Genomic DNA, 26,615 nt, shown 5'->3' with positions numbered 1-26,615 from the left:
AGACCTCCCCCTCTCCCCCGTGCCACTCCTCCCCAGACAGACAGGCAGCAGTCGTGAGAGGCGGGGCCGCGGCGCTGTCCACCAGCCGCGGTGCTGAAGAGCCCATCACTCCAGGAGAGCCGGCGCGGACACCGGGAGCGCACGCGGAGTCTGCGGGGACTGGACGCCGCCTCCGGAGCCCGAGCGAGAGGAGCACCGGACCCGGCCACGCCGAGCTCAGGGGTACCCCGGGTGCGCCAGGGGAGGAGCTGCGGTGTCTGGGGGGACTCCAGTCTGAGAGCAGAGGGGCTCCTCGGCGGCTGTGCACGGTTTTGGTATTAGAACTGCGGGGCTGTCTCGGAAGACTCGGGGTGCGGCTGGTTCAGAAAAGTTTGTGGCGAGGGGCTATTCCTGAGTCCCCGGCGTGCCACGGCTCTAGACGCCCAATCTCAGCTACCGAGGCTCCCACGTACACTACCCACCCCCGATTCTGAACCCCCCAGGCTCCTCCGAGAACAGACGGACTGCCCAGCTCTGATTCTGGACCCCCAGGCTCCTCCGAGGACAGACAGACTGCCCAGCTCTGATTCTGGACCCCCAGGCTCCTCCGAGGACAGACAGACTGCCCAGCCCCGATTCTGAATCCCCCAGGCTCCTCCGAGGACAGACAGGCTGCCCAGCCCCGATTCTGAACACCCCAGGCTCCTCCGAGGACAGACGGACTGCCCAGCTCTGATTCTGAACCCCCAGGCTCCTCCGAGGACAGACAGACTGCCCAGCTCTGATTCTGAACTCTCCGTTACCGAGGCTTCTTCGATGACAGGCTCCTCTAAGGATAGACAGCTCCGATCCTAAGCTCCCGAGGCTCCTCTTGGGACAGACAGACGGCCCAGCTTTGATTCTAAGCTCCCGAGGCTCCTCTTAGGAAAGACAGACTGCCCCGCTCTGATTCTAAGCTCCCGAGGCTCCTCTGAGGACAGACAGACTGCACTGTTTTGACTCTAGCCTCTGCGTCCTCAGCTTTGAACTCTGACCTCCCGGGTCTCCCGTGAACTCCGAGCGCACGAGGCTTTCCCAGGCTCACCGGGGCCGGATCTGCACCCCCAGAATGGCGTTCATGGTGAAGACGGTGGTGGGGGGCCAGCTGAAGAACCTCACCGGGGGTCTGGGCAAAGGAGAGGAGAAGGGCGAAGGGGAGAAGTCTGCGGCGGAGGCCCAGGGCATGACCCGGGAGGAGTATGAGGAGTACCAGAAGCAGCTGCTGGAAGAGAAGTAAGGCTGCTCTGCCTGTTGGTGTTATTGATTGACTTAATAAGCGCTGCGAGGCTGAACAGTTCCATTTGTAGGCGCCCTTGAGGTGCATGTGGTTGAACCCTAGCTTCTGCTCTGCTGTACTATTCTTGGGTCCCTGTGTATGTATACTTGCCTGCTTCTTGTTACTGGACTGGGTACTACTTCTGGGTGCTAGTTGTGGGTGGCGGGTTGGTTCTCGGTCTAGATCTAGGCGCTAACTCCCGGCACTGTTACAGTTTAGTGGTTCTAGGCAGGGATATTGCCGTCCGTCCTGTCTCTGGGTCTTCGTTGCAAGTACTCGCTCTGGGCAATGGCTCTTCGGACTAGTTGATGGTACTGGGCCTGGCTAATTGATATAGGCAATGGTCATAGTTGCTAGTTCCTGGTCCTGGTACAAAGTTTAGAGCACAGGTCCAGAATACTGGCCATGGTAACTGGTTCTGAACACGTTTGTTAGTGGTAATAGCTATACCGAGGCACTGGACCTAGTTTCTGGGTCTAACCATGGAAACTGGTTCTTAAAATATATTTTGAGTGAGTGCCAGGGCTGAATTCTTGAAACTAGTCCTGGTTCTAGGTATTAGTTAGGGGTACTGCTAACTGGCACTGGTCCTGAGTGCCCGTTCTGAGCGCTAGTAGGTGCCATCCTCAGTTCTCATCTTGGGCACCAGTCTAGGCACCCCTGCCAGGCTCCAGTAATAGCTTCCAGTTCCAAGTAATAGTAAAGGATAGTAGGGCCTGCTTTGGTGTTTGGCTGTCAGGCCCTCTGCCACAGGCGTGAGTACCTTGGCCACCTTACTACAAATGACGTGGGATATGATCCGGACACGAGTCGGGGATACACACTAGTGGATGGCGTCCACCCACTTCTTTGACAGGGTGAACGCAGTCCACCCTGCCAAGTGTTTGGGCCGCACTGAATACTGTGCTGGACTCTTCCCAGTATCATTTCCAAACACCTGGACACTTTCAGCAGCGCCTGCATGTTGTTTGCTTTACTTCTGCAAGAAGCAACAACGTGCAGGTACAGGTGGGAGGCGGCTTTCTTAGTTAAGACTCCTGCTGGGCCCATAACAAAGGCTGAATTTGAGGTGTCATCAGGCCTCCAAGTCTCTTGGCTGGTAGCAGTCAGGAGCCTCACACCTGATGTAAATGAAGCAGAGGGAAAACAAAGGCTCACACCTTGTTAGCACTTCACACCTACTCAAGAAAGGCAGCTTTTCGTTTTGTTCAGTCCCTGTTCAGGAGATATGCATGCCTGTAAGAATATCAGATGTGTTGGTCTTTCCCAGCATTTAACAAAGCAAATTGCAATCAAATAGAGCATACTACACCTGAGGAGGCGTTGAAATAATTTAAGTCCCACTATTTTTTCTTGTATAGCCCTACTCATTCCAATGGAGGGTGTCAGAGAGCTTTACATCAACACGTGCATATTACATGTGCAATTAATTATATGTTTGTAAATGAATGTACAGGATATGTTACATAAAACTGGGGGATTGCAAGATGTACAAGTCACATATCATCTTCCATAGCTCTCAGTGCTATTATCCTCGCAATGCACTAAAGCGTACTCATGATAGACCTGCTAAACATATATGTGAGGGCTTTAGATCTGATGTCGCTTCTTGTGATGCCACTTCCGTAAAGTTGTGGTTTTTGATGCAACTTTCTATGATGTCAATTCTTGTGACGTCATGCGTAGTGATGTCATGTGCTGTGATGTTACGTGCCATGAAGTCGCGCACCATGATGTCACTTGCATACTGCTTAACTAGGTTAGTCCCCCCCACTTTTTTTTAGGACTTTTGCCCTGGATATGATGGATTTGAAATAGTGCAGGCCGGATGTCCATCACGTTCGTGATGCAGTGACCGGCCCTCCAACCTCCACATCAGGCCTTTAGGCTGGAGAATAGTCTGGGGTACTAGTCTGAAGGCTAGGCCTGGACACTGCTCCTGTGTGCACGAGCTCTAGGTAACTGTAAACTGCATCTATTTCCTGGTGCTGGTTTTCGATACCCGGATGTCGCCCTCCTTCCCCCGAAGCAAAGTAACATTTGTAGTATTGTCCTTAAAATCCGTTGTGTTAATCCCCGTGCAATCTGTGCGCCGGGGGCGGGCGGGGCCATCCTGCCCCGTTTATCTGGGCCCGCGCCCTCTGAACGTGAGGCTCCGGTCAGCGATTAACAACGTGTTTCTAGGAGCGCAGGGCGGGCGAGGGATGACGTGTGCAGGGCAGTGAGACAAGGAAGGGGCAGTCAGAGGTAAAGAGAGAGCGGGGGAGGGGCAAGAAAGACACGTCGGTCCCTGCAGCCCCTCTTCGTTTGTGTGTCTGTTTGGGGGCCTTTAAGAAGGGCCCTCTCGTCCAAAACCTCCAAATATAGCAGCAGGGGGGATTTTGATTGCCATTAAGACATTTGCCCCCCACCCCACGTCAATTTACTTTAACGAGTGACAGAGTGGATGAAAAAGAGAGAGAACCAGAGAAATTAAAGGGAGTAAGACAAAGTGGGGGAGGCAATGGCGGGCGGAGAAAGGCAGTAAAGACGGCGAGAGGTGTTTATTTATAGCTTTATGTTTTAGTTTTTGCAGTTACACCAGCTTCTTGGTGCTATAGATAACTAAACACGCATTTAAACATGCATTTGAACTGTGCTAACATACAGTGTTCTTGGTTTAGAGGTTACCTGGCAGACTTGACTCCCCTCAGCATGGGTTCATTGCCATCTCTGCCCAGGCTGCAGGGGCACATTTGACCCACCCCCAGTGCTGCAATGGGCAGCTTCCTGCAGCACCGGGGCTGCATCCACGGAATGAGAGCCACTTCTGGGACAAGCCTTTGGTAGAAAACCCACCCGTGCCCGTCACTGCTTGCAGAATACAGACCTCCAAACGTGGGCACCAGAAATCTACCCTCTGGAGAATGCTGCCCGGTGATTGCCCACGTGGGCTTTTTTCCATGGAGTGAACTCAAACAGAGGGGTCTGACACTAATGCCCTAATTACAAATGCCCCAGGTGGGAATGAGGTATTTAACAGATATGGCAACGACCGACACTGTGGGGCGAGGTATTGGTTGCAGTAAATACCTTCTAGTCTGTGTTTTCTCCTAAAAACCCAGCACAACATGGAGTAATCAGTGGCAGCCGTACCAGGTTACACACGTCTCAGTAATTACCCTGAAGGCTCCCCTGGTACATGTTGGCAGCTTTGACCTGACGTCACTGACCGTGGCTGACCCTGATGAAAGTGGCAGGCGCGCGATACTGACTGCAGCTGGCAATTACCCCCGGGATTCCAATCTACCGCGGAACAGGAGTTTGCGCCTCACACCTAATGATAGGGGGCTTGCATTCCTGGGGGGCCGGGAGCACAGAGGACACGTGCCACTTTTTGGCAGAGCCGCCCACCTTTAACTCGGCCCTTATGTCTCTAGGAGTCTAGGTCAACTCAACTCTCAACATAGTACATTTCTTCAAGCCCCGCCCCCGCCCCCAACTTCCAGACTAACTTACACATTCACCCACTGACTGACGCACACGGTTCTATCCAACGCGTAAATGGGAACCGATTTATAAAGAAAAAAATCAAGTATTTGGAGGTAAAGGAGAGACACAATAAAGGTCGAGGCAGATGGGGGAGGTCAGCAATCCGAGACAAGAGTTCGTCGAGAAAAGTGAAAGTTCAGAGAGGAGAGAAAGGAATAACTGAAGGTAGGAGACGGCTCGTGGGACAGCTGCTGCGCCCACCCATCAGCCGGGACAGTGATGTCTCAATATCACGCCTCCTGCTCCGGATCAATTTAATCCAATTCAGGGCGCTAAAGTGGTGTTTACCAGAAATAACTGCCCCGGCAGCACCTGTGTGGGTTTGTGGTCAGGGGGTGCATGCGTTATTGGGTCTGTGGACCCAGACCTGGACATCCCACATACGGAGTAAACTCCCAGCACCGAGTATACACGATGTGACACGCTGAATGCACACCACACCGTAACATGCACACACTACAGTAGCATGCACACCCAGCGTTCTAGCATGCACACATCACCCCAAAAACACGCAGTTACCCTATTATGCACACACCATAATATGCACAATTTGTGAAATGAGGGCCTGGCAATGTAATACGAGCAACGTCATAACACGCGCACATTACCATCACGCGTGTACACCACCGCAACTTGCACATGGTAGCAAAACATGCACACACCTTTCTAGGTTCATGCGAGTGTAACCGCACAAATCAACAATCCATGAACAAAGCACTGCGGCATGCACACACCACAACACACACAAAGACCACCATTGCATGAAGACAGCAGCAGAGCATGCGCTGAGCACCACAGCCTGTACACACACCCAGCACAGCAATGTGCATACACCACAACACACACAAAAACCACAATCGCATGACCACCATTGCAGGAAGACAGCAGCAGAGCATGCGCTGAGCACCACAACCTGTACACACACCCAGCACAGCAAGTGGAGTGGTGTGGCTCACTGGTTAGAGGCAGCAGACCCGGAAGCAGAGGACGGCCCGGGACCAGGGTTCAATTACCGACGGGGCAGGGTCGTGGACCAGGGTCAGCGGACTCGATAATTCTCGCCTCGGTGCCTACTCTAACCAGGGATCACACTCGGCAACTCTGGGCATTAGCTTGCCTCATCTCCACAACGGCCCCCCACATACGCCGGGGATGCCTGGTTTCACATTGGAGATACCCAGTAGGGACCATCTCACAGGGAAAGCCAGGACGGGTTCCCCAGCGGTCTACAGCGCAGAGATACTCCTTCGGGAGTCGACTAGAAACCCACAAATAAATAAATAATAAATGTGCATACACCACAACACACACAAAAACCACAATCGCATGAAGACAGCAGCAGAGCATGCGCTGAGCACCATAGCCTGTACACACACCCAGCACAGCAATGTGCACACACCACAACACACACAAAGACCACCATTGCATGAAGACAGCAGCAGAGCATGCGCTGAGCACCACAACCTGTACACACACCCAGCATAGCAATGTGCACACACCACAACACACACAAAGACCACCATCGCACGAAGACAGCAGCAGAGCATGCGCTGAGCACCACAACCCGTACACACACCCAGCACAGCAATATGCACACACCACAACACACACAAAGACCAGCATCGCATGAAGACAGCAGCAGAGCATGCGCTGAGCACCATAGCCTGTACACACACCACGCACAGCAATGTGCACACACCACAACACACACATAGACCAACATTGCAGGAAGACAGCAGCAGAACATGCGCTGAGCACCACAACCTGCACACATGCACAGCAATGTGCACACACCACATCACACACAAAAACCACAATCGCATGAAGACAGCAGCAGAGCATGCGCTGAGCACCATAGCCTGTACACACACCCAGCACAGCAATGTGCACACACCACAACACACACATAGACCAACATTGCATGAAGACAGCAGCAGAACATGCGCTGAGCACCACAACCTGCACACACGCACAGCAATGTGCACACACCACAACACACACAAAGACCACCATCGTATGAAGACAGCAGCAGAGCATGCGCTGAGCACCACAACCTGTACACACAACCAGCACAGCAATGTGCACACACCACAATACACACAAAGACCACCATTGCTTGAAGACAGCAGCAGAGCATGCGCAGAGCACCACAGCCTGTACACACAACCAGCACAGCAATGTGCACACACCACAACACACACAAAGACCACCATCGCATGAAGACAGCAGCAGGGCATGCGCTGAGCACCACAACCTGTACACACAACCAGCACAGCAATGTGCACACACCACAACACACACACACAAAGACCACCATCGCATGAAGACAGCAGCAGAGCATGCGCTGAGCACCACAGCCTGTACACACAACCAGCACAGCAATGTGCACACACCACAACACGCACAAAGACCACCATTGCATGAAGACAGCAGCAGAGCATGCGCTGAGCACCACAACCTGTACACACACCCAGCACAGCAATGTGCATACACCACAACACACACAAAAACCACAATCGCATGAAGACAGCAGCAGAGCATGCGTTGAGCACCATAGCCTGTACACACACCCAGCACAGCAATGTGCACACACCACAACACACACAAAGACCACCATTGCATGAAGACAGCAGCAGAGCATACGCTGAGCACCACAACCTGTACACACACCCAGCACAGCAATGTGCATACACCACAACACACACAAAAACCACTATCGCATGAAGACAGCAGCAGAGCATGCGCTGAGCACCATAGCCTGTACACACACCCAGCACAGCAATGTGCACACACCACAACAAACACAAAGACCACCATCGCATGAAGACAGCAGCAGGGCATGCGCTGAGCACCACAACCTGTACACAAAACCAGCACAGCAATGTGCACACACCACAACACACAAAAAGACCACCATTGCATGAAGACAGCAGCAGAGCATGCGCTGAGCACCACAACCTGTACACACACCCAGCACAGCAATGTGCATACACCACAACACACACAAAAACCACAATCGCATGAAGACAGCAGCAGAGCATGCGCTGAGCACCATAGCCTGTACACACACCCAGCACAGCAATGTGCACACACCACAACACACACATAGACCACCATCGTATGAAGACAGCAGCAGAGCATGCGCCGAGCACCACAACCTGTACACACTACCAGCACAGCAATGTGCACACACCACAATACACACAAAGACCACCATTGCATGAAGACAACAGCAGAGCATGCGCAGAGCACCTCAGCCTGTACACACACCCAGCACAGCAATGTGCACACACCACAATACACACAAAGACCACCATTGCATGAAGACAGCAGCAGAGCATGCGCAGAGCACCACAGCCTGTACACACAACCAGCACAGCAATGTGCACACAACACACACAAAGACCACCATCGCATGAAGACAGCAGCAGGGCATGCGCTGAGCACCACAACCTGTACACACAACCAGCACAGCAATGTGCACACACCACAACACACACACACAAAGACCACCATCGCATGAAGACAGCAGCAGAGCATGCGCTGAGCACCCCTGCCTGTACACACAACCAGCACAGCAATGTGCACACACCACAACACACACAAAGACCACCATCGCATGAAGACAGCAGCAGGGCTTGCACTGAGCACCACAACCTGTACACACACCCAGCACAGCAATGTGCACACACCACAATACACACAAAGACCACCATTGCATGAAGACAGCAGCAGAGCATGCGCTGAGCACCACAACCTGTACACACAACCAGCACAGCAATGTGCACACACCACAATACACACAAAGACCACCATCGCATGAAGACAGCAGCAGAGCATGCGCAGAGCACCACAGCCTGTACACACACCCAGCACAGCAATGTGCACACACCACAATACACACAAAGACCACCATTGCATGAAGACAGCAGCAGAGCATGCGCAGAACACCACAGCCTGTACACACACCCAGCACAGCAATGTGCACACACCACAACACACACAAAGACCACCATCGCATGAAGACAGCAGCAGGGCATGCGCTGAGCACCACAACCTGTACACAAAACCAGCACAGCAATGTGCACACACCACAACACACACAAAGACCACCATCTCATGAAGACAGCAGCAGAGCATGCGCTGAGCACCACAACCTGTACACACAACCAGCACAGCAATGTGCACACACCACAACACACACAAAGACCACCATCGCATGAAGACAGCAGCAGAGCATGCGCTGAGCACCACAGCCTGTACACACACCCAGCACAGCAATGTGCACACACCACAACACACACAAAGACCACCATCGCATGAAGACAGCAGCAGAGCATGCGCTGAGCACCACAGCCTGTACACACAATCAGCACAGCAATGTGCACACACCACAACACACACAAAGACCACCATTGCATGAAGACAGCAGCAGAGCATGCGCTGAGCACTACAACCTGTACACACAACCAGCACAGCAATGTGCACACACCACAACCCACACAAAGACCACCATCGCATGAAGACAGCAGCAGAGCATGCGCTGAGCACCACAGCCTGTACACACAACCAGCACAGCAATGTGCACACACCACAATACACACAAAGACCACCATTGCATGAAGACAGCAGCAGAGCATGCGCAGAGCACCACAGCATGAACACACACCCAGCACAGCAATGTACACACACCACAATACACACAAAGACCACCATTGCATGAAGACAGCAGCAGAGCATGCACAGAGCACCACAGCCTGTACACTCACCCAGCACAGCAATGTGCACACACCACAATACACACAAAGACCACCATTGCATGAAGACAGCAGCAGAGCATGCGCAGAGCACCACAGCCTGTACACACACCCAGCACAGCAATGTGCACACACCACAATACACACAAAGAGCACCATTGCATGAAGACAGCAGCAGAGCATGCGCTGAGCACCACAGCCTGTACACACACCCAGCACAGCAATGTGCACACACCACAACACACACAAAGACCACCATCGCATGAAGACAGCAGCAGGGCATGCGCTGAGCACCACAATCTGTACACACACCCAGCACAGCAATGTGCACACAGCACAATGCACACAAAGACCACCATTGCATGAAGACAGCAGCAGAGCATGCGCAGAGCACCACAGCATGAACACACACCCAGCACAGCAATGTACGCACACCACAATACACACAAAGACCACCATTGCATGAAGACAGCAGCAGAGCATGCGCAGAGCACCATAGCCTGTACACACACCCAGCACAGCAATGTGCACACACCACAATACACACAAAGACCACCTTTGCATGAAGACAGCAGCAGAGCATGCGCTGAGCACCACAGCCTGTACACACACCCAGCACAGCAATGTGCACACACCACAATACACACAAAGACCACCATTGCATGAAGACAGCAGCAGAGCATGCGCTGAGCACCACAGCCTGTACACACACCCAGCACAGCAATGTGCACACACCACAATACACACAAGGACCAGCATTGCATGAAGACAGCAGCAGGGCATGCGCTGAGCACCACAACCTGTACACACACCCAGCAGAGCAATGTGCACACACCACAATACACACAAAGACCACCATTGCATGAAGACAGCAGCAGAGCATGCGCAGAGCACCACCGCCTGTACACACAACCATCCAAGAATAACAGAAACACGCACACAGGAGGGCAGCTTGCATCCAGCACTGCAGCATGCACACGCCACAATACACACACAGACCACCATTGCATGAAGACAGCAGCAGAGCATGCGCAGAGCACCACCGCCTGTACACCCAACCATCCAAGAATAACAGAAACACGCACACAGGAGGGCAGCTTGCACCCAGCACAGCAATGCGCAAGGCACACACACTGCAACGGGCACACACTACAACAGTTTGCACATGTGCACATCATCGTGACATGAACACAGCCTCCTGGAATGCACACAAAGAGAATACAATGCACACCCTGTACCAGGCACATTTGATCACATGCACCAACCATTCTAACAAGCACAGAGCTGTACCCTCTGCACATTGGCACAGCACTCACCCACTGCTGGTCCTATCTCGTAGGCCTCGTTGCCAAGTTGATCTCTGGCCTGCCGTTGACTGCTCGTCTGGCGGGAGCTTTGCTGTGCGTAAATGTCCCCTCCTGGGCCACCTGCTCTTTCAATTTCATTGGGGGTGACATGCTCACCCCTGCTTCTGAGGTGGTGATGCACACCCATGCACACACGCACACTCAGACACACACACACACACGCCCACACACACACAGATGTACACCCACGTCCCAGGCACACAGAAGTGCACCCCACATAGTACACCTCGATTGTAAGGACTGACACCAGGTGACATCTACTCACAGTCACCTTCATAGACCCGCCCACTCTTCTGCTTCTAGGCGCTAGTCTGTTACTATTAAAGACCGGGTGCAGAGCGGGAGGCTGTCATCCCCGTGTGCCTGTCCTAGGATGGGGAATGCTCAAAAGAGGTCCTCCCCTCTCCGACCTTTAACCATAACCAAAACCAAAACACCTCAAGTACTACAAGTAAACATTTCCTGTCCTTCGATCAGGCCTACGTCAGGGCATGTTGCAGCCTCTGCTTGGTCTGGTAGGGTCTGTTGGCAATGCCCCTGGTACAGACCTGGCGATGGCCTCTCCTGGTGACTTATGGGGTCAGGTATAAACAAAGGAGGAGTATCACCAAAAGGACCAGGGAGGTACTTAATGGGATATCAGAAGAGAAAAGGATACTTTCCTTTTGTTAAGAAACCCCTCACTCACCAACCTAGTTGGTGACATGCTTCATCATCGGGGTCCACCCAGATGGCCGAGTGCCATCCGGGTGTGCTGCGACACCTGATTACAGTGGAGCTGGTTTTTGATGTGGAGTGCAACAAAAGTGTTAAAAATTGTCCTGGTATGATTGTAGACAAAAACTTTAATCAGAAAGCCACTGGACAATAATAAAAACAGAGTGTAGATACTGGTAGGTTACAATGACCAGGGGTATCTATGTGAATAATATATAAAAAGCGGTCAACATGTTTCAACCTGTAAATGGTAATCCCAGGTTTTCGTCAGGACCAAAAAGGAAAATGGGTGGTGTACACACACTAACGTGTACCCAGTCCTAGATTCCGTGTACTGTGTTGCAAAAATGTGCAGCAGGCAAACTCACAGCCTAAATAGGTGAGAAAAAATGAAGAAACCTGTGGGAGGAAAACAAAAGTAGTCACAAACATATTGTATACGTGCCTGTAACGTAGTGTAGGTTTTCATATTACTGCATGCTTCATGCGAATCCCATTAATAGTAAAAATACATGCCAGGGGAGTGGATACTGGTATCTAGTGTGGTAGTGCTAGCTGGCCGTATCTCGTAAATAGGTGGTGCTATGAATCAGCCATCCTGATAAGCTCACTCAATCACACAGATCAATTGTAGTGTGTGGTGGCTGGGAAATACCGTTAAATGTCACTAGCACACAAATAATTATTCGTAGCGTGACTATTAGAACTCACTTATACATAGGTGAGTTATTCTCATACATGCATGCATATATAATTGTATCTGACTATGAAAGACAGCTGTCAAATGGGGGAATCTTACTCCTAATCAGAGTTTCAATTGCTCCGGGGGGCAGAGGAAGGCTTGTTGAAGAGGAAACCTATTCTGTGGTACAAGATAAGTAAAAAGCCGGCAGTATATCGGTAAGGAGAGAGGTGGTTCGAAATGAGCCAGAGAGAGCCACTGTAGCATGGCGATTTGGACAGCAGCGCCTGAAGAAAACTTACAGTTTCTAAGAAATCCGAACTCCGGATACCTAAACGCCTCTTCGTTGTCCACGTAGCAATGAGGGAGCGCCAGTGAGGAGGTTATCTAGCGGCGGCTTCCGGGTTGGGCGGGGATTCGCATGAAGCATGCAGTAATATGAAAACCTACACTACGTTACAGGCACGTATACAATATGTTTGTGACTACTTTGTTTTCCTCCCACAGGTTTCTTCATTTTTTCTCGCCTATTTAGGCTGTGAGTTTGCCTGCTGCACATTTTTGCAACACGGTACACGGAATCTAGGACTGAGTACACGTTAGTGTGTGTACACCACCCATTTTCCTTTTTGGTCCTGACGAAAACCTGGGATTACCATTTACAGGTTGAAACATGTTGACCGCTTTTTATATATTATTCACATAGATACACCTGGTCATTGTAACCTACCAGTTTCTACACTCTGTTTTTTATTATTGTCCAGTGGCTTTCTGATTAAAGTTTTTGTCTACAAGCATACCAGGTCAATTTTTAACACTTTTTTTGCACTCCACATCAAAAACCAGCTCCACTGTAATCAGGTGTCGCAGCACACCCGGATGGCACTCGGCCATCTGGGTGGACCCCGATGATGAAGCATGTCACCAACTAGGTTGGTGAGTGAGGGGTTTCTTAACAAAAGGAAAGTATCCTTTTCTCTTCTGATATCCCATTAAGTACCTCCCTGGTCCTTTTGGTGATACTCCTCCTTTGTTTATACCAGATTTCAGACCCGGGGACTAGGAGTACCCTCCGTTCACTACGGTGAAGAATCCCTCACTCTCTCCTTTGTTGATATATAGACTTATGGGGTCACTCACTCCCTCAGCTCGTTGTGGGTCTCCTTCTGCTGTGCTGACAGCTCTCTGCTGACAGTGGCATCTGAGCTTTACTTCCCTGCCACCGTTCTCCTTTATCCTTCCATATCCATATTACATGAGGTCCCTGCCTCCTTGGTGACGCATGCAAGAACCCATTTGTGCCTTCCTCAGTGACACCACTTCTACATCTATGTACTATCCATGAGCCAATCCCGAGGTTGCGATACCACTTTTCTAGTGAGAATAGCTCATGAACTTCCACACTTATTCATCGCTCGAACATCAGCTGATGGGTGACACCATAGCCGTTCCATGCGCAGTGCTTCTTTACGATGACCAGAAGTCCTCCAGGGTTGGCAGGCTCCCTCGCCTGGTTTAGGGCACCTCCTTGGTTAGCATGACACGTCCCACAGACCAGTTTTAGGCAGATGATAGGGTGCCATGCAGGGGTGTTTTACTCCAGTCTTTCAGAGGGATTCTTCTAAACTGTTGAGCCTACATTTTGACAATCAGTCTTGACAACAAAGATGAGTCATAGAGCTGGCTTGGGGTTTGGTTGGTTTTTCATGTTGAAAACACGAGGACAGTCCTCCTGCCACTTTGAGGGTGAATCCACCTGCAAGAGATGAGGCTCACCATACAGGGGGCTCTGCAAAACCCACCTATAGTCTCCCCCGCCACTATAGTCTCCCCCGCCAGGCTGAACTCCATTCCTGTGGCTTTTCTTGGTAGCATTTAATGCTGCCTAGAACACACTCTTTCAAATGGCCACACAAAGAACACCATCTGCATCAATGCGAGACACATTTTCTACTGCTTGGACTCTCTGTTTCATACCGGAATATTTGTATGAGGCTTCGGGAGCAATAAACATTGAGTCCCAAATAACAAGGCCCCATTGTGTGTGCAGCGGCTTCTGGGGTGTAAATGGGGCAGAATCTGGATGTCTGGAACCCTGAATAATGTGGCTACTGTATTTTATCAAGTAACTTTTTAATAACATCGTGCCGTTGATTATCCCTTCCTCCTTCTATAAAATTATTGAATTTTTTCTTGTATGTAACTGGAATTTGTGTAATATGTTTTTCTGATATGTACATTTGTGGTTTTTATATTTTTATGAATGAATTGTGTAACTTTTATGGTTTTCATACTTGCAAACCGAATAACGTATTTGAGAGAGAGAGATGTCTGTGTCAGAAAACACTCCAAACAAAATGAGAGTTTATTAGATTTAAAATAAATGTAGTATATGTACGAATGTTGACGTATAGTGCATCCTCCAGAGATGGGAACCTTTACCTAAGCACGCGGACACTCCAGGACCACTGTCAGCCTTTCCTTTTCCAGAATAAACTTAGTGTAAGTGAGTTTGGAGTACTGCACTTGCACCCCCACAGAGCGCCGGGAGGTCAGCCACAGGTCATGGCTCTGACGGGTAATCCTGCAGCATATAGTCAGAGATCTAAGACAGCATGCTGTGATGTGGCCTCGCTGTGGCCAATGATTTCATTCTCACTCTTCCCACAAATCAGATTATCATAGATCAGTCCCTCCAATATCAGGCACTCAGTGGGTGCTGCCAAGCCGCGCACACAGGCAGTACCTCTAAATGGCTGCGGAGGCATTGTGTGCATGTTGCATCGCTGATCACGCAAGCGGTGTTTAGACAGAATATCGGAAACAAAATATCGTAGGACAAAATATCGTGTCAAGAATATCGAGGACAGAAATATCGTGATGCAAGTTTCTATGGGTAAACAAAGTTGTCCTCTATATAACTTCACATATATACACCCTACGATATGTATATCATTAAGCTACATAGATGTGGAGGTAAGGATAGTAAATCTATAATTACCTATTTGCACTTACCTTCTCAGTATTTTGGTCCTCGATATTTTTGACACGATATTCTGTCCACACAATATTTTTATTTCCGATCTCCCGTCCGTGATCCCAGACAAGCAACTACTGCATTGTTGATCGGACATCCAAAGATGTAGCACATTACATAGCAGACCAGTTTTGCTGTGGAGAGGCTCGGTAAATGTTAAACTAACATTAGAAGGAGCTTATGATCTATTATGTAGGTAAAGATTTCATATAAAAAAAGGTACAGGGTAAACACCTGAATCCTTCATAGTAATCAATTCTTATTTATTGATTGATTTCCCTCTGCTGTGTTGGGGATCTGGATGCAGAAGCCGCTGGCTGCCTTTATCTCTGTGTCAATGTACAGCACCACAGACCCTAGCCCATAGGACAAAGCATTGTACACCACCTTCAGCAGCTTTTCTATATGGTAAGGCACCATCATCCAGGAAGCTACGCACATCTCTGCGGTGGCCTGAAATACTCTGACAAGTAATGTTCTACTTTCCGGGAGGCGAGGGGATCAGAAGACACTTTTGGTGATATAGCACCTGCACCGCGCTTAGAAATGCATGGCAGGATATCAGTAGACGCTGGTATCATTACAATCGCATGATATCCTTGGCGTGGGTACCTTAGCCGGGGCTTCATCCATGCCATGTGCCTGAAGCAGCCAGTCCTTGTACACTTCTAGTTTGTCTGTTAACATCACTAATTACATTTTGTGTTTATTTCTGATTTACTTTAACTTTATAAGACCATATCACATAAAACATGATGTGAACATTTGAACTTAATGAGTATTCATCACAATAATTAATTACTAGGAGAACACTCTTGTTTCAGTAACCCTGGACACCATCAAATATGTGTCCTTCTGCAAGGAGGTGATTACTAGATTCAAAGCAGCCTTCAATTATTCAGCATTAGTATTCGAAATAAACAGAAAGTGATATCATTTCTAAGATCATTAGCTACAGCCCAAAGGGAAACACACAAGGCTAAATGTTTCTCTGTAACATCCACACAACGCCCACACTCTCCTCCTTAGAGATGCCAGCCAATGTCCATACAACTTCTAAAACAGGAAGTTGGCTAAGTATAAAACGTATACATTGTCAAAATACTACAGACGTGAGTGGTCTGAGCAGATAATTCAGGAGCTGTCCTTGAACCACAGTCTCCATATTTTGCTTACACAAAGGATTTGCCCTCTCGGGACACAAGGTGGCAGATCTACAAGGAAGTGCCGCAGCGTGGCACAACTAGCAGTTTGGCTGTCCCACGCTGCGGCACTTCCGAAGCACAGGGATGCAACATATTTACAAGAACATGTTGCATCTCTGTGCTTCCCCCTGGTATCCCATTTATTTATTTATTGAAGAGTTTTATATAGCGCTAGCCAGACCCATAGGTATTGGAGCGCTTCACAGCATGAGTTATCCCACTTAGTGACGCAGTGTCTATGTCCTGCAATGTGCAAGCGTAAGTGTTGCGGCAGCGGCTATCCCATGAACAACGGCGTTCATTTCAGGTGATAGTGGACGCACTGTACCCACCTGTTATAAGACGTTGTTGAGTGTCTGGGACTTAGACTCACTTTTACGTTAACTTCAGCCAGCTGGACACTATCCTAAGGTCAATGGTGAAAGTGAAAAACATGAGTGTCCCTCTCTGGCTGAAAACCATAACATAGCATGGGTATTTGTAAAGTGCGCCTCATGCAGCTTCTTGGCATTAAATAACAGATGTTTATTTTTACTCAACAGTATGGCATTTATTCACTTGATCGCACTCAGAAGGATAAGAGGCTGAGTGGGCTTGCTGGGGTTTGAACCTGTGACCTCAAAGTCAAGCACAGGTTTGTGGAGTGGATGGATCAGTCCACTGAGCCCCCAGACCTGACAAGCGGTGACACTGACTCCCATACTGATAGGGAATGCCTCAAGGTATGCCTGGGAGTGCACACTCACCACACTCACTGTTCAGACATGTATCCTACAGGACCGTGACCCTCTTCCAGAGCAGATGGCTTTAGTTTGGTTCTGGCCAGTGGGTGGAAGGGTCCTGTGATTACTGGGTGGCTTGGGAGGACCTCTGCGTAGACGTCCGTTCTTGAACCATGTCTTCCTGGTAAGGGGTCAGGTCTTCCCAACGCTACTAGCAGAACAGCTTCTTCTTCTTGTAGGGCAGTCCGCAGCAGCAGGTCTTACCTTCGAGTGGTAGACTTGTTCTCACCCTTAGGTAAAGAGCCCTTTCCCCGTCACATGTCTATCTGTGCTGGTGTAGCAGAACATATCCAGAAATATTCAGGAATGCGACCTACCTACTGGAGATGGCCAGTATTTATCTAAAACTGGGGCATTGGTGGTTTGTGTGTGCACTGCAAGCTGGGGTGCCAAGTTCAAAGTCATAACACCAGCCAACCAAACCAAAAGACATCTTCATGTGTGTTCTCCTTGGCCTTCATAAAGAAAGAGAAAGGTACCAGTTTTGTGTTCTAGTTTTGTGTTGCATCAAGGATCTGGGCTTGAGATAGCATAGCAGCTCACCAGACTGGGACAAACTGCCCTGAAGTCTTTAGGGACGCCGGAAAGCCTTTATGCAAAGCAGAGAACCAACATCTTGTGCCACATGCCGGGAGCAGCCTTTGCGCTTTGATACATTTTCATTTAATTTCGTGCAACATGTCCTCTCAGAGGACAACATTCATACTGCAAACTGCTTCATACACAGCACATTTAATTCAAGTAACACAACACACACTTATGGGGAAAAGAAGGACTTAGTTACAGGAGACTGGATGGGTTTTATCTGTGGAGGATGAAGTCATCCACTCCCACGGATAGAGGTGAAATACTTTATGCCCCTTGTAGATTCTGAGCATCTATTCTAGTGAGTGGGGTGATTGTGCCCTTTGCATTCAATCCCATTCCAGCATAGTATTGTCCTCTAATTGTTAGCAAGATTAAAACACATAAAGCCCCTGTAGTAGACTCGCGGATATAAAGTCCACAAAGGAAGAAAACCAATGCCGACTGGCAGTAGGGGGCACCAGGTGTTTCCCTGGTAGGCCGGAAAGGTGGGGGCCGGTTTTAGACCGGTGGGGGCTGTTTTTAGTAACTGGGGGCCAGTTTTGCGGCAGTGCTGCAAAATCGTCCCCATGTAACAGCTCAGCAGCATTGTTCACGTCAGCCCCCCTCCGCACCCCTAGCCCCCCTGCTCCCTTTCCCCCCATTCCCCAAGGCCGGTCGGTTTGCGATCCCAGTGCAGCCCTGAAGAAAACACTGGGGGCCATATTATCAAGATTATCAGGTTCTAGTGTTAACCTGGGCTTCTATGGGAAGTCACAAGGGCATATTATCAAGCCCATTATCTCTGCTTTAGCGGCAGTTTCCTGCCGATAAAAGCGGCGATAATGATCGCCCTTTCTTGATAATATGGCCCCTGATCTACCAGAATGGTGCAAAAAAAGGCAAAAAGGCTCTGCTTTCTACCTAATCACGTTATAGCTTAATGCAGACAAGAAATATTGCAGAGGGCCACACACACCACAGCAAGTACACGCCACTCTAGTACTACCATAACTACCATAACATGCCTACAGGGGAATGATGTGCACACACCAAGACATATACAACGCACCAAGATATGCACCCAGCTCCATAATGTAAAGGCACCATGTACACACACACACACAGACAGTATGCACATACTACCAGAGCATGCAAATGCAAGCATAACATGCACACCGCACAACTTGCCCATAGGACCTTAACATGCAATATGATTGAGTTTTTATCATAAAATGTGACAAAAGTGTGCTTACATTTCCCACCTCATGAATCATCAGGGCTCGCGATATAAGCCATGCGCTCACTGCGCTGTAGGGCTGAATGTCACAAGCCTTGTAGGAAAAAGACAGGCCCCGAGGGTGGGGAGGTCTCTGACAGATGCGGGGCCATTTCAAGGGATCCGCGAGGGGACAGGAAGCCAGCGCAGATTTTCCAACTCAAGGACGATCGGCTCTCGTCTTCTCAGACCCAGAATTACCCTGGCAGCAGCATCCTGCAAGAGCTGCAATCTGCGGATCAAACGGAGCGGGAGACCTATAAAGAGTGACAAAACGTGCACTTGCAACCTGTACACAACACCGCAACATGCACGCTCCAATACAGCAGGTACATAGAGTGACACAACGTGCACTTGCAACCTGTACACAACACCGCAACATGCACGCCCCAATAAAGCAGGTACATAGAGTGACACAAAGTGCACTTACAACCTGTACACAACACCTCCACATGCACGCCCCAATAAAGCAGGTACATAGAGTGATACAACGTGCACTTGCAACCTGTACACAACACCGCAACATTCACGCCCCAATAAAGCAGGTACATAGAGTGACACAAATGCACTTACAACCTGTACACAACACCGCAACATGCACGCCCCAGTAAAGCAGGTACATAGAGTGACACAACGTGCACTTACAACCTGTACACAACACCGCAACATGCACACCCCAATAAAGCAGGTACATAGAGTGACAAAACTTGCACTTACAACCTGTACACAACACCGCAACATGCACGCACCAATAAAGCAGGTACATAGAGTGACACACTGTGCACTTACAACCTGTACACAACACCGCCACATGCACGCCCCAATAAAGCAGGTACATAGAGTGATACAACGTGCACTTGCAACCTGTACACAACACCGCAACATTCACGCCCCAATAAAGCAGGTACATAGAGTGACACATTGTGCACTTACAACCTGTACACAACACTGCCACATGCACGCCCCAATAAAGCAGGTACATAGAGTGATACAACGTGCACTTGCAACCTGTACACAACACCGCAACATTCACGCCCCATTAAAGCAGGTACATAGAGTGACACAAAATGCACTTACAACCTGTACACAACACCGCAACATGCACGCCCCAGTAAAACAGGTACATAGAGTGACACAACGTGCACTTACAACCTGTACACAACACTGCAACATGCACGCCCCAATAAAGCAGGTACATAGAGTGACACAACGTGCACTTACAACCTGTACACAACACCGCAACATGCACGCACCAATAAAGCAGGTACATAGAGTGACACACTGTGCACTTACAACCTGTACACAACACCGCCACATGCACACCCCAAAAAAGCAGGTACATAGAGTGATACAACGTGCACTTGCAACCTGTACACAACACCGCAACATTCACGCCCCAATAAAGCAGGTGCATAGAGTGACACAACATGCACTTGCAACCGGTGCACAACACCGCCACATGCACGCCCCAATAAAGCAGGTACATAGAGTGATACAACGTGCACTTGCAACCTGTACACAACACCGCAACATTCACGCCCCAATAAAGCAGGTACATAGAGTGACACAACGTGCACTTACAACCTGTACACAACACTGCAACATGCACGCCCCAATAAAGCAGGTACATAGAGTGACACAACGTGCACTTACTTATAACCTGTACACAAGACCGCAACATGCACGCCCCAATAAAGCAGGTACATAGAGTGACACAACGTGCACTTACAACCTGTACACAACGCCGCAACATGCATGCCCCAATAAAGCAGGTACATAGAGTGATACAACGTGCACTTGAACCTGTACACAACCCCGCAACATGCAAACCCTAATAAAGCAGGTACATAGAGTGACACACCGTGCACTTACAACCTGTACACAACACCACCAGATGCACGCCCCAATACAGCAGGTACATAGAGTGACACACCGTGCACTTACAACCTGTAAACAACACCGCCAGATGCAAACCCCAAAGCAACAGGTACATAGAGTGACACACCGTGCACTAACATACTGTACACAACACGGCCAAATGCACGCCTCAATACAGCAGGTACATAGATTGACACAAGATGCACTTACAACCCGTACACAACAACGTCACATGCACGCCCCAATAAAGCTGGTACATAGAGTGACACAACGTGCACTTAAAACCAGTACACAACACCGTCACATGCACGCTCCAATGAAGCAGGTACATAGAGTGACACACCGTGCACTTGCAACCTGTACACAACGCCACAACATGCACGCCCAATAAAGCAGCACAACGTACACTTACAACCTGTACACAACGCCGCAAAATGCACGCCCCGATAAAGCAGGTACATAGAGTGACACAACGTGCACTTGCAACCTGTACACAACGCCGCAACATGCACGCCTCAATAAAGCTGGTACATAGAGTGACACAACGTGCACTTGCAACCTGTACACAATGCCGCAACATGCACGCCCCAATAAAGCAGGTACATAGAGTAACACAACATGCACTTACAGCCTGTACACAACACCGCAATATGCAGACCCCAATAAAGAGTGACACAACAAGCACTTACAACCTGTACACAACACGGTAACATGTCCACCCCAATGAAGAGTAACACAACGTGCTCTTACAACCTGTACACAACACCGTAACATGCACGCCCCAATAAAGCAGGTACATAGAGTGACACAAAATGCACTTACAACCTGCACACAACACCGCAACATGCACGCCCCAGTAAAGCAGGTACATAGAGTGACACACTGTGCACTTACAACCTGTACACAACATGGTACATGCCCACCCGAATAAAGAGTGACACAACAAGCACTTACAACCTGTACACAACACGGTAACATGCATGCCCCAATAAAGCTGGTACATAGAGTGACACAACATGCACTTACAACCTGTACACAACGCCACAACATGCACACCCCAATAAAACAGGTACATAGAGTGACACAGCGTGAACTTACAACCTGTACACAACACCGTAACATGCATGCCCCAATAAAGCAGGTACATAGAGTGACACAACATGCACTTACAACCTGTACACAACACCGCAACATGCACGCCCCAATAAAGCAGGTACATAGAGTGAGACAACATGCACTTACAACTTGTACACAACACCACAACATGCATGCCCCAATAAAGCAGGTACATAGAGTGACACACTGTGCACTTACAACCTGTACACAACAAGGTAACATGCCCACCCGAATAAAGAATGACACAACAAGCACTTACAACCTGTACACAACACGGTAACATGCCTACCTCAATAAAGAGTGACACAACATGCACTTACAACCTGTACACAACACGGTAACATGCACGCCCCAATAAAGCATGTACATAGAGTGACACACTGTGCACTTACAACCTGTACACAACAAGGTAACATGCCCACCCGAATAAAGAATGACACAACAAGCACTTACAACCTGTACACAACACGGTAACATGCCTACCTCAATGAAGAGTGACACAACATGCACTTACAACCTGTACACAACACGGTAACATGCACGCCCCAATAAAGCATGTACATAGAGTGATACAACATGCAATTACAACTTGTACACAATGTCACAACATGCACACCCCAATAAAGCAGGTACATAGAGTGACACAACATGAACTTACAACCTGTACACAACACAGTAACATGCACTTCCCAATAAAGCAGGTACATAGAATGACACAACATACACTTACAACCTGTACACAACACCGCAACATGTACGTCCCAATAGAGCAGATACATAGAGTGACACGCCGTGCACTTACAACCTGTACACAACACCGTCACATGCACGCCCCAATAAAGTAGGTACATAGAGTTACACCACGTGCACTTACAACCTGTACACAGCAGGGTAACATGCACACCCCAATAAAGCAGGTACATAGAGTGACACGTTGACTTACAATCTGTGCACAACAACGCAACATGCAAGCCCCAATAAAGCAGGTACATAGAGTGACACAATGTGCGCCTACAACCTGTACACAACACGGTAACATGCACACCCCAATAAAGCAGGTACATAGAGTGACACAACGTGCACTTGCAACCTGTACACAACACCGCAACATGCACGCCCCAATAAAGCAGGTACAGAGTGACACAACGTACACTTGCAACCTGTACACAACACCACAACATGCACGCCTCAATAAAGCTAGTACATAGAGGGACGCAACGTGCATTTGCAACCTGTACACAACACCGCAACATGCACGCCTCAACAAAGCAATTACATAGAGTGACACAACGTGCATTTGCAACCTGTCCAAAACACCGCCACATGCACGCCTCAATAAAGCAGGTACATAGAGTGACACAACGTGCACTTGCAACCTGTACACAACACCGCAACATGCATGCCCCAATAAAGCAGGTACATAGAGTGACACAACGTGCACTTACAACCTGTACACAACACCGCAACATGCACGCCCCAATAAAACAGGTACATAGAGTGACACAACGTGCACTTACAACCTGTACACAACACGGTAACATGCATGCCTGAATCAAGCAGGTACATAGAGTGACACAATGTGCACTTACAACCTGTACACAACACCGCAACATGCACACCCCAATAAAACAGGTACATAGAGTGACACAATGTGAACTTACTCCCTGTACACAACACAGTAACATACCCACCCCAATAAAGAGTGACACAACAAGCACTTACAACCTGTACACAGCAGGGTAACATGCACACCCCAATAAAGCAGGTACATAGAGTGACACAACGTTGACTTACAATCTGTGCACAACAACGTAACATGCAAGCCCCAATAAAGCAGGTACATAGAGTGACACAATGTGCACCTACAACCTGTACACAACACGGTAACATGCACACCCCAATAAAGCAGGTACATACAGTGACACAACGTGCACTTACAACCTGTACACAACACCGCAACATGCACGCCCCAATAAAGCAGGTACATAGAATGACACGACCTGCACTTACAACCTGTACACAACACGGTAACATGCACACACTAATAATACAGGTACACCCAATATTAAAAAATACACAAACCACAACAGACTACTCATGGCAATGTAGCATGCACCCAACATAGCTCAACTAAAACAGCACCAAAACATGCTCACACAGGCACCACGCATCACCATAAAGGGCACACAAAACTGTAGCATGTACATAGCATGATAGCATATACTCATCACCATAACCTGCACAGATCACCATAACATACAGAAAGCTTCCCGGCATGCATACACCACAATAACAGGTACACATATCTGTAGCAAGCCCGCACCACCATAACATGCACATACTGCATCCGCTTGCCCACATCACCGGAGGAGGATGGCGTATAGCCAAAGCCGCTGGAATTATGCGATTCTGCATTTTATACACAATTATGGATTGTTTGCCCTTGACATACAATACATCATCTACTGCATAAGCTGCAGATGTTAACAAAAAAATGTGTTTCTTCCTCAAACGCATTAAAAGTTGCACATGTTGCCACGCAGTGTTAACCCTTTGCAACCGCCAACCGGTCATCTTTCAATTGCTGATTACTGGATTTAGATGTTAAACTAACACTAATGCGGTCAAGTCTTCGTCCAGAGGGACTTAACGTGTCGAATATGACAAAAAATATAGCGATATTGCACAAAATGTGCCTTTTTATACGGAATAATCTTTTTCCTCCTTCATAATTTAGTCAACCCTGCTGCATAATTGCAGTGAGTCTGCACATAGTACTATAATCAACAAAATGTATATTTTTACTGATACAGCGGTATCCACAGCATGGGGAAATGACATAAACAACATGGGCAGAGCCACGCTTGCCGTTCCAACACAAGCGCAACCATGCTTGACTTAACCACGCACATGTGTGGCTATGGCAATGCACGGTCTAGGTGCTGAGATGGGCGGGCCCAGGAACAGGATGGATTGGGAGAGGTAAGTGGGGTTAGAGCCGGGTTTTGGGGTAGTTTTTAAATCGAGCTGGAGAAAGCAATGCGAAGCATTGCGTCCAGCTCGACAACTAATGTTGCCCGTCTCCTGGGAATCTGAGACAGGGGTCGGGCTTGCGCGACGATTGGTGTCTGTGGACGCGCACGTCCAGGCCGGCGCCGTGCACATCTCCTGCCTCAGATTCCCTGAAGTGCGCAAACACACATATACACATGCACAGCTACACACACGCATACACACACGCACCCCCCCCACCACGGGCTCACGCGCACACACACAGCCACGCACGCACCCCCCCACCACTCACAGACTCACGCGCACACACACGCGCACACACACACGCACACAGACACACACACATATCCCCCCCTCCACTCACCGTGCTCTTTTGTCACGTCGCCTCGCTGTGCTCTACAGGCTCCACACTCCCCTGGTGTTTTCTCCACCGCATCTCCACACGTGGCGCTTCCCTCATGCCTGGGAGCCCCGCGTCACCGTTGCTCTCTGTGGGCCGGGCTTCCCGCAAAAAGCGGAAGTCCCGCCCCAGGACATGACACTCCCGAACTTCCAGAACCTGCCGTGAAGAGACACACAAAAAACTGACACTACGCAGCATATAACCTCGAAGGATGAATAAAAACACAAACTGGCGAGTTTTTTATACCACAGTGCACCTATTGAGGCTCGGAAGCCACAGGCCCGCCTCATTGGAGCTGGGCACGAGCTGATGAGCCTCCGCCTGGAGCTGTGGGGGGAATGTGAAGAATGTGACCCGAGGGGGTACTGGCGGCTCTTCAAGAAGAGACCACGTGGCCTGCTTCCACCCGGACCTGCTCTCAGCACCACGGAAGCTAACATATTGGGCCCGATTCACAGAACTTACTTAAGACAAAATCGAAAACTTACTACCATTTTGTTATTCACAGAAGGTACTTACTCATTTTGGTATTCACAGAAGGCACTTACTCATTTTGGTATTCATAGAAGTTAGGACTCCTAACTTTAGGGCTCCTAAATGCCTTCTGTGAATACCAAAAGCCTCAAAGTTAGGATTTTCTCAGTTTAGGAGTAGTAAAGTAAGGAGTCCTAACTTTAGGACTGCTAAATGCCCTCTGTGAATACTGAAAGTCTTAAAGTTAGGATTTTTCTAAATTTAGGAGTAGTAAAGTTAGGACTCCTAAATTTAGGATTCCTAAACTGAGAAAAATCCTAGACTTTCCGTATTCACAGAAGGCAAATGAGTAAGTGCCTTCTGTGAATACCAAAATGGTAGTAAGTTTAGGATTTTGTCTTAAGTTAGTTCTGTGAATCGGGCTCATGGTATGTAAGCTGCGGCCAAGCGGGGGACACGCAAATTCGAGCTGTGCCCTCTGCAGGAGTCAATTAAGTACTGGGGGAAGAGGGCTGGC

At 49.1% G+C, this 26,615-nt stretch overlaps 1 protein-coding gene across 1 annotated transcript in view; it reads left to right on the top strand.

Moving 5' to 3' along the window:
* Positions 1 to 50: 50 nt before the first annotated feature.
* The window catches only part of CPLX3 (complexin 3), a 121,657-nt gene continuing 95,092 nt past the window's right edge, over positions 51 to 26,615 (top strand). Inside the window, exon 1 of the mRNA XM_078685129.1 lies at positions 51 to 1,251. Within this exon, the coding sequence (XP_078541255.1) occupies positions 1,088 to 1,251 (164 nt within the window). The 5' untranslated portion in view covers positions 51 to 1,087. The remainder of the gene's footprint in view (positions 1,252 to 26,615) is intronic.

The sequence above is a fragment of the Lissotriton helveticus genome, chromosome 3_2 (assembly GCF_964261635.1).
Source record: "Lissotriton helveticus chromosome 3_2, aLisHel1.1, whole genome shotgun sequence".
NCBI lineage: Eukaryota > Metazoa > Chordata > Amphibia > Caudata > Salamandridae > Lissotriton > Lissotriton helveticus.
Note: the sequence above shows the minus strand (reverse complement) of the source record. Positions and strands in the feature narration are given on the sequence as shown.